Source organism: Anas platyrhynchos, chromosome Z (assembly GCF_047663525.1).
Source record: "Anas platyrhynchos isolate ZD024472 breed Pekin duck chromosome Z, IASCAAS_PekinDuck_T2T, whole genome shotgun sequence".
In the NCBI taxonomy this organism is placed as follows: domain Eukaryota; kingdom Metazoa; phylum Chordata; class Aves; order Anseriformes; family Anatidae; genus Anas; species Anas platyrhynchos.
The window spans coordinates 50,759,703-50,774,081 of record NC_092621.1 but is presented as its reverse complement, the minus strand read 5'-3'; the positions used below and the strand labels follow the sequence as shown (position 1 = coordinate 50,774,081).

General features: G+C 35.5%; 1 protein-coding gene across 2 annotated transcripts in view; it reads right to left on the bottom strand.

The window, feature by feature from the left end:
- The window catches only part of FBN2 (fibrillin 2), a 193,095-nt gene that overhangs the window by 29,716 nt on the left and 149,000 nt on the right, over positions 1-14,379 (bottom strand). For both annotated transcript variants that reach the window (XM_038170468.2, XM_038170469.2), the window contains 9 exons: positions 12,837-12,959; positions 12,330-12,452; positions 8,418-8,579; positions 7,619-7,687; positions 6,862-6,987; positions 6,274-6,399; positions 5,526-5,678; positions 1,338-1,406; positions 201-326 (listed from right to left, as the gene is read on the bottom strand). In XM_038170468.2, coding sequence (XP_038026396.2) covers positions 201-326; positions 1,338-1,406; positions 5,526-5,678; positions 6,274-6,399; positions 6,862-6,987; positions 7,619-7,687; positions 8,418-8,579; positions 12,330-12,452; positions 12,837-12,959 — 1,077 coding nt within the window. The remainder of the gene's footprint in view (positions 1-200; positions 327-1,337; positions 1,407-5,525; positions 5,679-6,273; positions 6,400-6,861; positions 6,988-7,618; positions 7,688-8,417; positions 8,580-12,329; positions 12,453-12,836; positions 12,960-14,379) is intronic.

The window sequence follows — 14,379 nt, the reverse complement described above, 5'->3', positions numbered from 1 at the left end:
TGACAAACTGTATTCAGTGCATATGCATATGTATTAAAGACAAACACATCACAAAATCGTTTATGGATTTGACCCCTACAAGAAAGAAAGCTCACAACTTGTCCTCTAGTTTGAAAAATATGTAATTTAAATGTTCCCCTTTCCTTTAAGATAATTATGCTTATGTGAACTAAGTAGAAAATAATGTCACTTCAAATCACCTTCACAGACCAAGAGCAGGTCATTGTAGCTGAATCCAGTGGGGCACTCACAGCGGAAGCTGCCAATCTGATTGATGCAAACACCATTTGCACAGATTCCTGGGATCTCCTTACATTCATCGATGTCTGAAAGTCAGATGAGCTTGTCAAAATACAGTACTTCTTGACTTTATACACAATACGGTTTCTCAATTTCACTGTTTTTTATACTGAGATGAGAAGTTCCTTTTAATTTACTTAAACTAACATACAGGGTATAAATCAAAACAAGATTACAAGAAAAAATAAACTATGTGAAGTTTAGCAAGTGATCAAAACAGAGAAATACTAAATATTATCAAGATGCAGAAGTGTTACTAATGTGCTCATGAGTCCAAAAAAATTTTTTGAAGGTAAAACCTTCAAAAAAAAAAGGCAAAACCTTCAGAAAAACAAACCTTCAGGAGGGGGGATGAAAAGATCATTATCAAAATGATCAAAAATTATCTCTCTCATTATCAAAATGATCAAAAATTATCTCTCTCTTGTGAAGAAAGGCAAACAGCTGGCGATGTTCACCGTGAAGAAGAGAAGGCTCCAGGGAAACCTCACTGCAGCTTTTCAATACTTAAAGGGGGCTTATAAAATAAATGGAGAGCACCTTTTTGCTTGTGCGTGTATTGTTAGGACAAGGGGGAATGGTTTTAAATTAAAAGAGGGGAGACTTAGATTAGATTTTAGGAGGAAATTCTTCACTCAGATTGTGGTGAGGCACTGGAACAGGCTGCCCAGAGAAGCTGTGGATGCTCCATCCCTGGTGATGTTCAAGGCCTGGCTGGACGAGGCCCTGGGCAACCTGATCTAGTGGGTGACATCTTTGCCCATGGCAGGGGGTTGGAACTGCTTTAATTGGAACTGCTTCCAGCCCAAGCTGTTCTATAGTTTCTATGATTCTGTGAAAATGGAGGAATCAAAAAATATAAATAACAAGTCACTATAACTTTGCCCTCACACTGCGTCTCACCATCAAAACTTCACAATGAGATAAAATTTTATTGAATTTTATTTTATGAAATATTCATTTTAGTCCATTATTATGGAGCTGCACCAATCTTATGCATAGCATCTTTTGGTTAAAATAAGTTTATTGAAACTTACCAACAGCTTTTCCAGTATGAATATCAAAAGTAAAGCCAGGAATATTCCCGCATATGTTCTTGAATTCAGCTAGAGCAAAACAGAGAAAAATGCATTTTTATTGAATATTTATAAATTTCTCAATTGTAGTTTTCTCAGAGCAGATACAAGCCAAATCTATTCAAAAGAGAGAGCCATTGCCTCCTGTACAAATTATACTGAAAATTCAGGTTGCCAATAAATGAATGCAAACTGGAATACTAATTCATACTTGTTTTTTTGTAAATCTTTGCAGACTTTGGCACAAGAACAAATGTCTGGTTTGAGCAAGCAGAGCTTTAGTTTTTGTTTTAAATAGAACTCGGTAACTTACCTTTTAAGGTTCATTATTGCTTTCTAGAAATCTGTAGAGACAATCAGCAACACTTTCAGAAATCAGCAAATTTAACTCACTGGTACCCAAAGTGGTGATAATTTATTATATAATAAATTTATTTAATAATAATAATTTATTTCACTTCTTGTTATTGTCTTAGTTTCTTGATCCTCTATATTTCAATGTCAGCTTTTCATTAGTCTAAAATTTGGTTAAGTTTAATCATTAGCATAATAACTTAAGTAATTCTTGTTTCCTTTACACCAAATGTTTTTCTTTATTAAAATTTCAACAAATATAGTTGATAATTGTGCAGAATGTGATTTGGCAAAATATTTTTTTCACATTCAAATATTCTTATTTCTTGTACAAGCTGACTAGGACCCAGTATATAAACCTTGGCATTTTCTTCTGTCCTGCTCTTTAGTGACTGTTTAATGTCTACTGAGGTTATTCTTGCAGTACAGAATAATCTCAGAGCTCACTGCCACAATGTTTTACCATCCAGAAATTTTCTGTTCTATTAACATGTATAAGATTTAAGGTTTTCTTTATAACAATTATTTTCTGCATGGAGATTTATGCCATTTACATTGTTGTTAAACCAGTGAAACACTGAGGCTCCTGTGTTCACTACCTTGTCCCCATGAATGATGACAATCTATTTCCGTAATAACGCCTAACATCAGTTCTGGGAGAATGAAGAAGAACCTCAGAGAGTCTCAAGCTTTCTTCCCTTCTGTGCTATGCTACCTAGGTATTTTCTATGTTCTATTTAATAGAGTTCTTTCATTTTTTTTTTTAGCTTGTAATGTGTAGAAAAAATTGCATGTAATTAAATAAGGAGTGTAGTATAATGCTTTTATGAAGACTGCCAAATTAGCAATGCACAAACATTCCAGAGATTTACTTTCTGAAAGTTTGACTTTTTACTATTTGCAACAATGACTTTAAAAAGTATTTACAAAAACCACATACTTATCACTATATTATTTTTCACAGGAAAAAAGATCTATCACATAACAGGGAAAAAACTCTTTGAAGTCAAGCACTCCCCAGATGATCCAACCATATAGAGAGTTCTGCAAATACTTGGTTACTTTTTAGCAGCGAAACAGCTTTTTACACTTATTTGGGTGGGGAAAAAAAAAAAAAAGAAAGAAAGAAAGAAACAAAAAAGATTATTCTGTTTAAGGCTTGTATGGTAATGGTTATGATCTGTACTATGTGTAAAACCGAGCAAGATAATCTTTCCTACCTGAAGTCATCAAACAGAAATTACTAGTTAAGCATAAGTATATGAAAAGGAAGAGAGAACTCAGTTGACAAAGAAAAAAATTGCAAATGAATTGGCACGTGAAGTTAATTTAGAGGAACAATATAATTCTCATCAGAGCAGAATAATACTTTTAATGAGGTACTGGGCTCAGTCTAGCAAATTGGTTAAGGTCAGAATATCATAACCCCTGTCTGTGATGTGTAGCCCCCACCCAGATTTCAGTACAACTGATTATATCCTGTAACTTCAACTATTCAAGCATTTACATAAGTATTTAATCCCTCAAACAATCTCTTTTCATGGTGAAAGAGTGTCAGCCATGTTTCCAAATACAGTAAAGGCATTTAAAAGAGCTAACAAGACAATACTGAAGTATTTCAGGAAATATTTTAACCCCATAACTCCTTGCAGACTGTCTCAGTGAAGTTGTTTTAACAAAGCTTTAAAAACTGCAGCAGTACTTGAAAACTTGTCTTAACAATCTAAAAGGAGAACTCTCTCCTTCATGCAAGAATATTAATTGCATGAATCCCTGCTAATACTTTGGTATATTTTTTTCATATGTCATCCTGATGACAATTTTATGGTGCAGAGACAAATGACTATGGGAAAGAATTTTATGAGCTCTCTCTGATAGCAAACATGTATTTCCTCTCTCAAGCTTATTTTCAGCTCCCATTCCTGACTGCTAGAAACATTCCTTCATTTTCCCTCCTCCTACTTAAGAAAGAAACGGAAGAGGGTGTTTTTCTTTTCAGTCCCATTTTCCTCCTCTTTACTGCTTGTGGGAGAAAATCCTCCCTAATTATCTGCTATTTCCCTTACATCACCAGAATAAACCATGTGGAATGAAAGGAATACGTTATTTACACTAACACCACAGAGGATGCGCCCCCAAAGGTATGGCTTTAGTGGTACTAGATTGTTGCAAAGTTAATTAAACAGTAAAATGTATATATATTAAACAGTTATTTTATCTAGGCACCTTTGCTCTTTTTACAAATGTAAGAGTATTTTAATGAGGCCCAGGTGCTACTGTCAGGTTTCCAAGTTGGTGATTCTCTCACCAACAATTTTTCTGAGTTGAGCTTTCAAGGGTGATTTGTTCCAGGCAAGAAACTACATAAAGACTAACTGAAAAAGAACTGAGTACCTTTCTATTTTCGCTTCATTTTGTGGAAGGAAATTTTTATTTCCCATTACTATGCCCTACTTACAGAGCTTTTGCAAGTTAATCACCTTCAGTAGAGGTAATGTAAAAGCAACCAAGAGGATCGTGCTCAGATGTGAGACACAAGTGAAAAATCTAGAAAGGCAATACACTCTATGAAACTATGAAACACAATCTTTGTGTTCAAACAGAGATTAGGACTACAAGTATAAATGTATCCCTTGCTATGCAGTTACTAAATTATGCTATCAATGATCCTGTGAAGCTGATCAGGCAGCAGACATCTCTTTCTTTCCAGGCCTTTATGTTCACCTCCACTCAGGGAGACCTGATGGTATTTTCTTCCCTTGTCCTTGATCTCACTGGCAGCAGAGAGAGAAAACCTCTATATTCTTCCTGTATATTTTATTCAACCTGTGTGAATGATTGGTTTCCTTGACTATTGAGGCTGTATCTTCCCTCTGCAGAAATTGAAGAAATATCTATCCCGGTTTAGCACAGCAAGACTTATTCCAACCAGTGGGGTATTCGTCACACTGTTTTAGCATAACAACCCCATACAATGCTACAGGCTTGGGGCAGAGTGGTTGGAAAGCTGTGCAGAGGAAAAGGATCTGGAGGTGTTGGTTGACACTTGGCTCAACATGAACCAGCAGTGTGTTCAGATGTCCAAGAAGGCCAACGGCATCTTGGCTTCTATCACGAATAGTGTAGCCAGCAGGATGGGGAGGTGATTGTCCCCCTGTACTCTGCTCTGGTGAGGCTGCACCCTTAGTTTTGGGCCCTTTACTACAAGGAGGACATCAAGGACCTGGAGCGTGTCCAGAGAAGGGCTACGAAGCTGGTGAAGAGCCTGGAACACAAGTCCTGGATGGAGTGACTGAGGGACCTGGGCTGTTTAATCTGGAGAAGAGGAGGCTCAGGGGAGCCCTCATTGCTCTCTGCAGCTATCTGAGAGGAAGGTGTGGGGAGCTGGGGGCTGTCCTCCTCTTGCGGATAACTAGTGACACGACAAGAGGGAATGGCTTCAAGTTGCGCCAGGGGAGGTTCAGGATGGAAATTAGGAGAAATTAGAAGAAATTCTCAGAAAAAGCAGTTAGGCATTGGGACGGGTTGCCCAGGGAGGTGGTGGAGTCACCGTCCCTGGGGGTGTTTAAGGAAAGGTTGGATGTGGTGCTTAGGGACATGGTTTAGTGGATAATATTGCTGATAGGTGGATAGTTGGACTACATGATCATGGAGGTGTTTTCAACCTTAATGTTTATATGATATATGATTTTAGCAAAGGTTTTTTGGGGGCTGAAATTTCAACTTCAGCTAATATGTTGAAGGAGCAGATGCACAAAGAATGTAAGAAAATTGAATGATTATGGTTGGCTTTACCAGTTCCTGGAGTTGGACATGGTTCACAAGGTTTATTCCAGGCTTTCCCAACATTGTATGTGCAGCAACACATCCTTTTGGTCACATTGAAGGGCAATTCATTCTCACAGGAGGTTCCATTATAACTTCTGTAGCAAAAGCTTTTCCTCATGTCTAGATGTGAGAAAAGAATCACTTATGAAGTAACCAATGAATTGATTTATGTAAATATTTACCCCCATGAACCAAGACAGTAATTCATTAACTCTGGCTTCCGAATGCAACCCCAAAATGTGCACAGATACACTCAGAAATCATTTAAAGATTGCACTCATCTACTTTTTGTATTAGACTTACCTGAAATGACATACTTTCAAGACAAAGGGGTAAAAGCAACATTCACAAGAAATCAGAAACACACTGTAGATGCCCATCAGATCCATCTGTATATCAAACCCTACTATTGGAAATGGCTGGTAAAAATAAAAAATATTTCTGAGTTCTGTTAAAGAACAAGACCATGAAAACACTGCATTTGGCTCTCTTTCCTGGCTACATGACACAACCTCCTGGGAGTTAAAGGTAGGAAAAAGCTATAATAGTACTTAAGTTTATGAAAAAACATAACAACTGCAAGTCCAGTTTTCTGGTATGAGACTTTAAAGACTTCAGAATCGACCACATGAAAAAGGAAATTTTAGAGCAGGGAGTCTGGTTCCAAAACAGGTTGATATCTAGACAGTTATAGTAAAGATGACATTTTGCATACCCATGCAGTTATGTCCTCCATTGACCTGCATATATTCAGGAGGGCAAATGCAGGTGTAGTTTCCCAGGGTATTGTAGCAGGTTCCAGGACCACAAACACCCGGATGTGCAACACATTCATCAATATCTAGAGACCAAGTGAAAAAAATATAATTTACAATGAGAAGGAAGACCAGCCCCAGCAAATATTTCTGAGAAACACAGCCAAAATATGCTAAAACAAGAAAAACGTTGCATACAAAGTCTAGTTTGGGAAGTACAGATCAGATTTGGATCAATACAGAGAATGTAGTAAAACTAGTAGGCAATACAAGGCACTGAAGCTGGAATCTACAAACGATGAGTTGAATCACCTTATCTATATACTATGTAGAAAATACACATAGCTGAGATCTAGTATATGAATGTTAGTATATGGAAATGTTACATTTCAAGTTTAATATTAATCATATCAATAATGCCCAAGACAATGATTTTAGAAAAGATTTTTGGTAAGAGTGTGGATACCATAGCCACTTTTGGATTTAAGGCTAAAACATTGTTTTTCATCATAACTGCACTGTGATAAGACAATTTCAAGGGATTCAACCTTCACAGATTCTCGTCTCTTCACTGAGGTAGTAGCCTTTTGGACATTCACACTGGAAGCTGCCAAAAGTATTGATGCAATTTCCACCTTGGCAGAGACCTGGCAGCTCCTGACATTCATCAATGTCTAAAAAAGAGACAAAAACTTACTTTCAATCCAGAATGAAAAGAAACATGAGACTGTAAGTACTCCCCTGAAATTTTACCAACTAGTAGCTTTTAACTGTCACATGGATTTTTGTTGCTTATTTAGAAACTTTATGAAATCATGGATGTACTTTATGAAAGCATGGATGTGATGCTCATTCTCTCCTATATAACTAGTTTTTCTGGAGCACGTTTCAGCTTGATGAGCACCTGGAGTTCAGCTTCTGTTACTGTTTATAGGAATTTGGCATCCAATTCCCCCATTCCTGCATGCTCACTGGTTTCTTTGTCCAATTAATGTTTCCTGAAACTTATACCTTCCACTGATAAACTATAATTTTCATAGAAGATTTATTCTTCAGGGCCAATTTCAAAGTTCAACTCAAGTAAGGAGGCACACAAAAGGTATGACATCGGTTTATTTTCCTACTGAAATGTTGTTGGACTTCTTCAATGTTCTTTTACAATGCTCCTTTTCATCACACTGTTTTTCAACTCATATTAACTTTTGGTTTGCAATAAATGTAATGGCTTCTTCATAATACAGTTCATGCATTTATCTCACCAAAGATGGCACTTTTTTTTTTATTTGTCATTTACAATTAACTCACCTTCTAAAATAATAGTGATGGGATTTGGTCTGAATCCTTCTCCTCCTGGACAGAGAGTATTGTATTCCGCTAAAGTAAAGTATAACAAGAGAGAGCATGTCAGTTATATGAGTGCTAAGAATAGAAACAAAGCATTTCATATGTGTTTCTAATGCTTCTTTTTCCCTACTGTCATTATTCTTCTACCTTCCTTGGACTATTTACTGGAAACAAAGCAAGTCTGCTTTGACCATTACCGTAACCTTGGATATTCTTATAGGCAGGGACAAAACTGTTTCCATCATTTTGTGACTGCATAAGGTATACATGCATCCTCCACTTTTAGCTTTTTCTAGTTTTTCAATACAAAATGCCAGTATGCAATAGATAAAGAGATGTTAAAATTGTAATTCACACTATTATGAGACTGTTTAGAATTAGCTGCTTTGTATTTCTTTTGCATTATTTCATATATCTACAAAGTTGGTAAGTATCACTGGGTAACAATTTTGAAAGTACCTAAGTGTGACAGAAATTGTTATATAACAGTTACCAAGATTCTCTTTGAGAACCACCACAGTTCTTTGAATTAAAGACATACTTTAAATTCTAACCTTTAGTCACATTTATTACCCTAACCAACGTGGAGCTGCTGATTAAAAATTGCAAACAGATGTATGCAATATGTTCAGATTCTCAAAGTAAATCATTTTTTAAAATGATAACTTAATGCAGTAAAAGATTGCAAATACTTTTTCTATTTCTTAGTAGTATCTTTTATAATAAGGGGGGAGGGGAAAATATGAGAACATTTTCTTACTGCTGTTTACAGGGGGACACGTCTCACAGGGGTTTCCCCAAGCTTTTCCCAGAGAGCAGCAGCATGAGGAACGACTGACTCCAACTCCAATTTCAGTATTGCAGGATAGGCTTCCATCCCCTCGTGGTCCATACTTCAGGTAGCAATTGCCAACACGATTATCTACATATAAAGCACATATGACTACAGCTGCACACAACAATCTGGGCAAAGCAACACTAGGCCTTCATTTTAATGTTCCATATCTAGAAGCCGGAATTCAGATAACATCGTTCTTTTAAGGTCACTGGCAAGCTGAAAACATTCATGTACACTGTTACTGGTGTTGAGAGAGACAGTATGGAGAAAGGGTAGCTTCAGCCTCCTAAGAGCCCAGAGAACAGTTTTAAATGTTTGAGTATCTTCCAGATACATACAACACTCAGTTGTATGTAGTATATGTAGAACATACACTATTCCCACTTTTCAGTCCAGAAAACATCTAGAAGCCTTGCTGCAGTTTGCTGATAATATTTCTTCTCTATTTTCTGAGTTTGACTAGGCTGAATTCCACTCTCTTGTGGAAATTAGAAGTCACCTATTTCTCTATGGAACTGCAGAAAAAAAGTGCCATCTGTCATTGCACTGGAAGAGCTGTACTTGAAAAAAAAAAAAATCTCCAAAAATCATTAGCATTGCAGAAAATAATCTAAACTTCCAGAAACTTTGAGGAAAAAATGTTAGTTCACTCAAACTGATACTTCATGATGTAGACAACAGTTGGCATTGGTAGAATGAGCAATGAATCTGCTAAGAGAAGTAAAGCTTTGAGTTTTCTTTCTACTGCCAATACTACCTCCTTGTTCTGTATAAATGGCAAGTAACTAGCAGTGAATCATAAATACAAGGAATGAGAAGATAGTCAATTATGACTGTATTTTCTATTACAGTCAAATAAGAATAAATTAAATTCCTCAAGTTTAGTGTTATAATTTTAAAGATCACAGCTATGAATTAACTTACTATCAAAGTATGCCACTAAAGAAGCATAGAAACAACTTGGAAGAAAGATTCATTGTATAAAGGCCACAGTGTTTTACATTTTTACTATTTCTGTTAGTATAACTAAGAAACTTGTATATGAATTTTTGAATGGTTTTCTAAATGAATATTTTGACCAGAAATACCACATTTTTAATTTACTACTTGCAGCAAGTGCCACACACTACATTCTTAGCATTTTACATGGACTGAGATGAACCAAGTATGATAAATATGTGTAGTTCATCCTTTAAAAATCTCCAGGGTTTAACAAATGTCTTGATATGACACAGCTTTTTAAATTATCCTGAGTTGTGGTACATGTCACTGATCAGCCCATGTTGAGTGGAAGTCCTTTTTTAAAAAAAATTATTTATTTTAAATTTATTACATATTTTTTATTTACTAAGAGATTCTAGTAATAAATACAAGCTTTACAATTTGTTATGGCTGCAAAATAATATTAAGTTAGATCAAAGTAATATAAACAGCCTTCCCAAAAAAGAAAAAAAGGGCATATCCTGTTGTTCTCTTTATGGACTTGAGCAGAAACAACCCCAACACAGATATTCTCAGAATACCTATTTCCTTGTGTTCTCAGAGGAACTGCATGCCCCTCTCCAATTGTGACAGTGGGAGACATCTGCCTTTTTAAGTGAAGCTGAGATTTGGCTTCATGGTTCTTGAGAAAAGTGGAAAAAAAAGAGCTTTTTGGAAGATGACTTCGGCTAAAGACCTCAGGTCCATTACAAGCAATAGGAGATAATAGTCCTTGGAAAGAAGGCAGAGTGTGGAATTCTCTAGCAGAGTATCAATACTGAGTCCATAAAGGGTTTTAGGTCTCGGTTTACTGCTCACATGAACTGTCTTGACAAGGCACCATGTTCTTCTTTGCAAAGGATAATATTTCTGTTCCTTCTGAGAGGAATTGGAATTAAAATTCCACTTTTTGCTCAAGCGTGCAAGAGATAGTTGCTATTGAAGAGAACCAGAAGTGCTGTCCTTTGACAAGAAGTTTCTGGAACATTTTTTGGCACAACAATTTAATTCCAGAAGTAAGAAACTTTCATTATCTTGGTAAGGTCTACTAGCCTGTGTCTTGTTGTTGTTCTGTTTTGTTTTTCCCCAAGTGACTACAATCTTAGAGTGAAAATTGGGTAAGGCTTTACATTTGCAAATGACCCAAACTTCATTGTCACTGAAGCTGCAGTTTGGACTTGCAGTCCTGAGACTATAACAGATCACAAGCAAAATGAACTTTAATTCTTCCCTCTTTGGCCTGCATAAGTCAGTATGGTAGACATATCCAAAGTATAACACCTCTTAAAACAGAATTAGTATAGCTGCATTGGAAGGCAATTGTCTTGGTGTTTCCTTTGCCCATGTTAACTCATTTAATCCTCTAGAAATATTATAAATTGCTGCTGTTGAAAGGAAACAGATCAAAACCTAACAACGTTTAAAATCGTATAACATATAACTAAGATGTCTTTATTTGAACTTGATGCCCCCATCTCTTAAAGGGCTTCTGAAAAAAGGGCATTGAAGTGCCATTTTGTTCATGGAACAGGACTTAGTTGTTATCTTAATCTGATGATATTTCATGAGAAGCAGAGGCTTTGCACACTCCTATTAAAAACAAAAGCTGAATGTTCAGTGAATGTTTTTTGCACTTCATCATGAAATCAGGCTATAGAGAGATGTAAATTGTGCATCTGAGAGTTACAGTTCCTGCCATATAGACAAGAGGATTACAGTTCTGCCAATCTCTGAAACTGAGGTTAAAACAAAACAAACCAAACAAAAAACACATTTGTCCAGCAGTCTACACCTCAGGAACTTCTCTTTTCTGTGCAGGCAGTCACTGAGGAACTAAAAATATTTCTTACACAGGGGAAAGGAAAAGAGTGTTTAAGTATCAGAGAGGCCTAGTAGTACTTCCTCAAGACAGAAATAAAGTAGGGTCAAACAGTTTTTCTTTCACTTTCTTATTAAATTTTTTTTTCTTCTGAGAGGGAGGACTTGGTCTCTCACTTGGGACTCTACAGTTGCTAGAGAGAATGTACACAAAAAAGAGAGACACATGGAAAAAATGAGCAATAAAATTTGTTCTGAAGGAAATATGCATTTCTATAGAAATGATTTGTTTAGAATATATTTATTTATTACCACACTATAGTAGTGTTGCCAGTATTTAGAAAATGGGCAGGTTTCTACTTCTCAATTTGTGCAAGTCTGAGTCTTCCCCAAGTATTAAAATAAAAAGGCTGGTCTCCAAACAAAAAACTAAAAGGCTTTCCCAGGATCCCACACAAATCTTTACGGCTGAACTTCTTTCAACACTACTTTCCCGAAATCTTCCCTAGACTAATTGCTCTTATATATTCTAATCACATGACAGGCTTATAACAAGTGGAAAAATGTAATGAAAGTAGAAGATACAATGAAAATTCAATATATTTCAGTATAAGCCAGAGGTGATCATGCCAGAGAGAATTAAACTACAGTGAAATGTGCTTTTGAGTTTGTTTTTAGTTAAATGGGCACCATAAGCAGTTTTAATTCCAGTTTAGACTTAAACAAAGAACAGGCGACTTTGAGGAAAATGGAAATGCAAATAATATATGTTTGAACAAATTTTAAAAAAGTGTATTTTCAAGACTTTATAAACACCATCAGTCATTTACAAGAACTAATAAGCTCTAGAAAACTATACAGCAGGATCAGCAAGTGAATGATAATTTTTGTATCTTGCTTCCCTCAAGTGCATCAAAACAGGCACCCTGCCTTCGAAGAGAGACCAAAACTACCCATGTTTGATATATCTAGTATCCATCTAACATGATTATTCATTTGATTTCTACAGTGATACTTTAAGTAGCTTTTACTTACCCACACAACCCACCCCGGTAGGATTCAGCTGGAAATCTGGAGGGCAATTACATTCATACCTCCCAGGAGTATTTACACAGAGACCATTAACACAGTTAATGGGATCAGCACATTCATCAATATCTGAAATAGGAAGGCTATATTTATAAATCCATTCACTTGATGGAAAAGAGGAATCATTTTACATTTTAAAGCAAAATAAGCAAGAAATTTTCAAATACCAGTTATTTCTACCTGAAATTGAAGCAAAGAGCTGCTAATAATTCATCAAACACTTAAGAATAACCATCATGCAGGTGCATATATAAGAAGCATTTTTTAAATCTAATTCTTAAACTAAATCAAAAGCATACAATGCTAAAAACTCCTTATTTGGTGGAAGAAGAATGTGCTTGTATATCTGCTAGAGAATAAAATACATGTTGTGAACTCCTGTTTCAAACAACCCGCTGCAATTAAAAGGGTATTTATTTAGCCTTGACATACTTCTGAACAGAAGAAATATACCTGTACAGTTTCCTCCGGTTCTGTCTAGTTCATAGCCATCATCACAGATGCAATGAAACATTCCTGGTAGATTATTGCAGGTACCAAACACACATATATTTTGGAAGGAGCATTCATCAATATCTGAAGGAATATATTAAGAAAAGAAAATTAGATACTGTTATCATATTAGTGTTATAATAGTGTGTTGCATTGCAAAGTGTGAATGAAGACACATACAACTTCTGAGTGGAAGAAAATTAATAAAAGATGAAAAAAATTGGCAGGTACTGTCCAATAGCAAGAGTCCTAAATTTATAAAATAAAGCATCTGTGCAAAAGGTGAATGCAGCTCTAGTGAGCTATTTTTAGCAGAGACAGGAAAGCAGACAGCATTGATACCGTTTTACTAAGCACAGCTAAATTTTCACTTGGAATTCTGGATACACAGTTCAGGAGTGAATGAAAGATCTGTGGTGAACTTGGCTTGCTTGCTTTAGTCGAAGCTTGAGAAGTGATATAATGGCTCTTTATAGTAATGTATGAGAAAGGGTAACTTTGAAATGATGGGGATTGGGTTAAATTTTTAGATGAAAAATTTAAGATAAATGCCTAGTATCCAATGGTTCTCAATTAATTTAAACTGGCAATTAAAGCAAGTTTTCTAAATTCAAATTTCTAAATTGGACTATAGCCATGAAATGACCTCTGAATTGGGTCAGAAAGATAATCTGTGTTAAGATAAGCTTTATAAAGTTGTGGAAAAGAGTGTATCATTGAGAAGCTAATATACTAATATGTCAAGGGGTTTCTTTAGAAATCAGGTGAAATATTGCAATTACCGCACAAAATACAGGCTTTAGATTTTATCCCTTGGCGACAGAAATCAGCCAAAGAGTCACCCTACCACAGGACAAATTAATACATCAACTTAAAAAAAAAAAAAAAAAAAAAAAAAAAAGAATTCCTCTACAGCATTCAGCATCCATACATTCTAGTTCTTGAACAGTGTAATTTAATCTATGCAATACTTTCAGATTTCTTTTGGAATTAAAATAATATACCAAGTTTTTTGTCCAAAATTCTTCAATTTGTTTTTCAGCACATTATTGTGGACCAACTGAAAAGCCAAAATTGCATGACTTACTGTCTCTAGAATTAGAGAATTTTCTATAATATTTTGTTTATCAATATACCAATTGGCTGATTTTTTATCTATTTATTTATTTATTTTGGAACATTGGAACATTGGCATGATTATAAAATGGCTAACTGAGCTGCACTGAGAAATTTGCTAAGTTAAACAACTGATAATATTCAGTAATTACAATAGCTCTGACCAGAACACCTCTTGAATAATTTTTCACAAGCCTGAAGTCTGACTCATACACATGAATATGTGATCATGCCGATAAAGTAAAATGCTTTGGAACATTAATTAAAAAGAATTTATGTAATACACGTTTTTCATGTTAAACTGAAAAAGGATGTAAGAATACAACAAGGAACAGAAGCTCCATTGAATTAGAGAGAGAATCTACTTCAGATGATCTACAATACACAG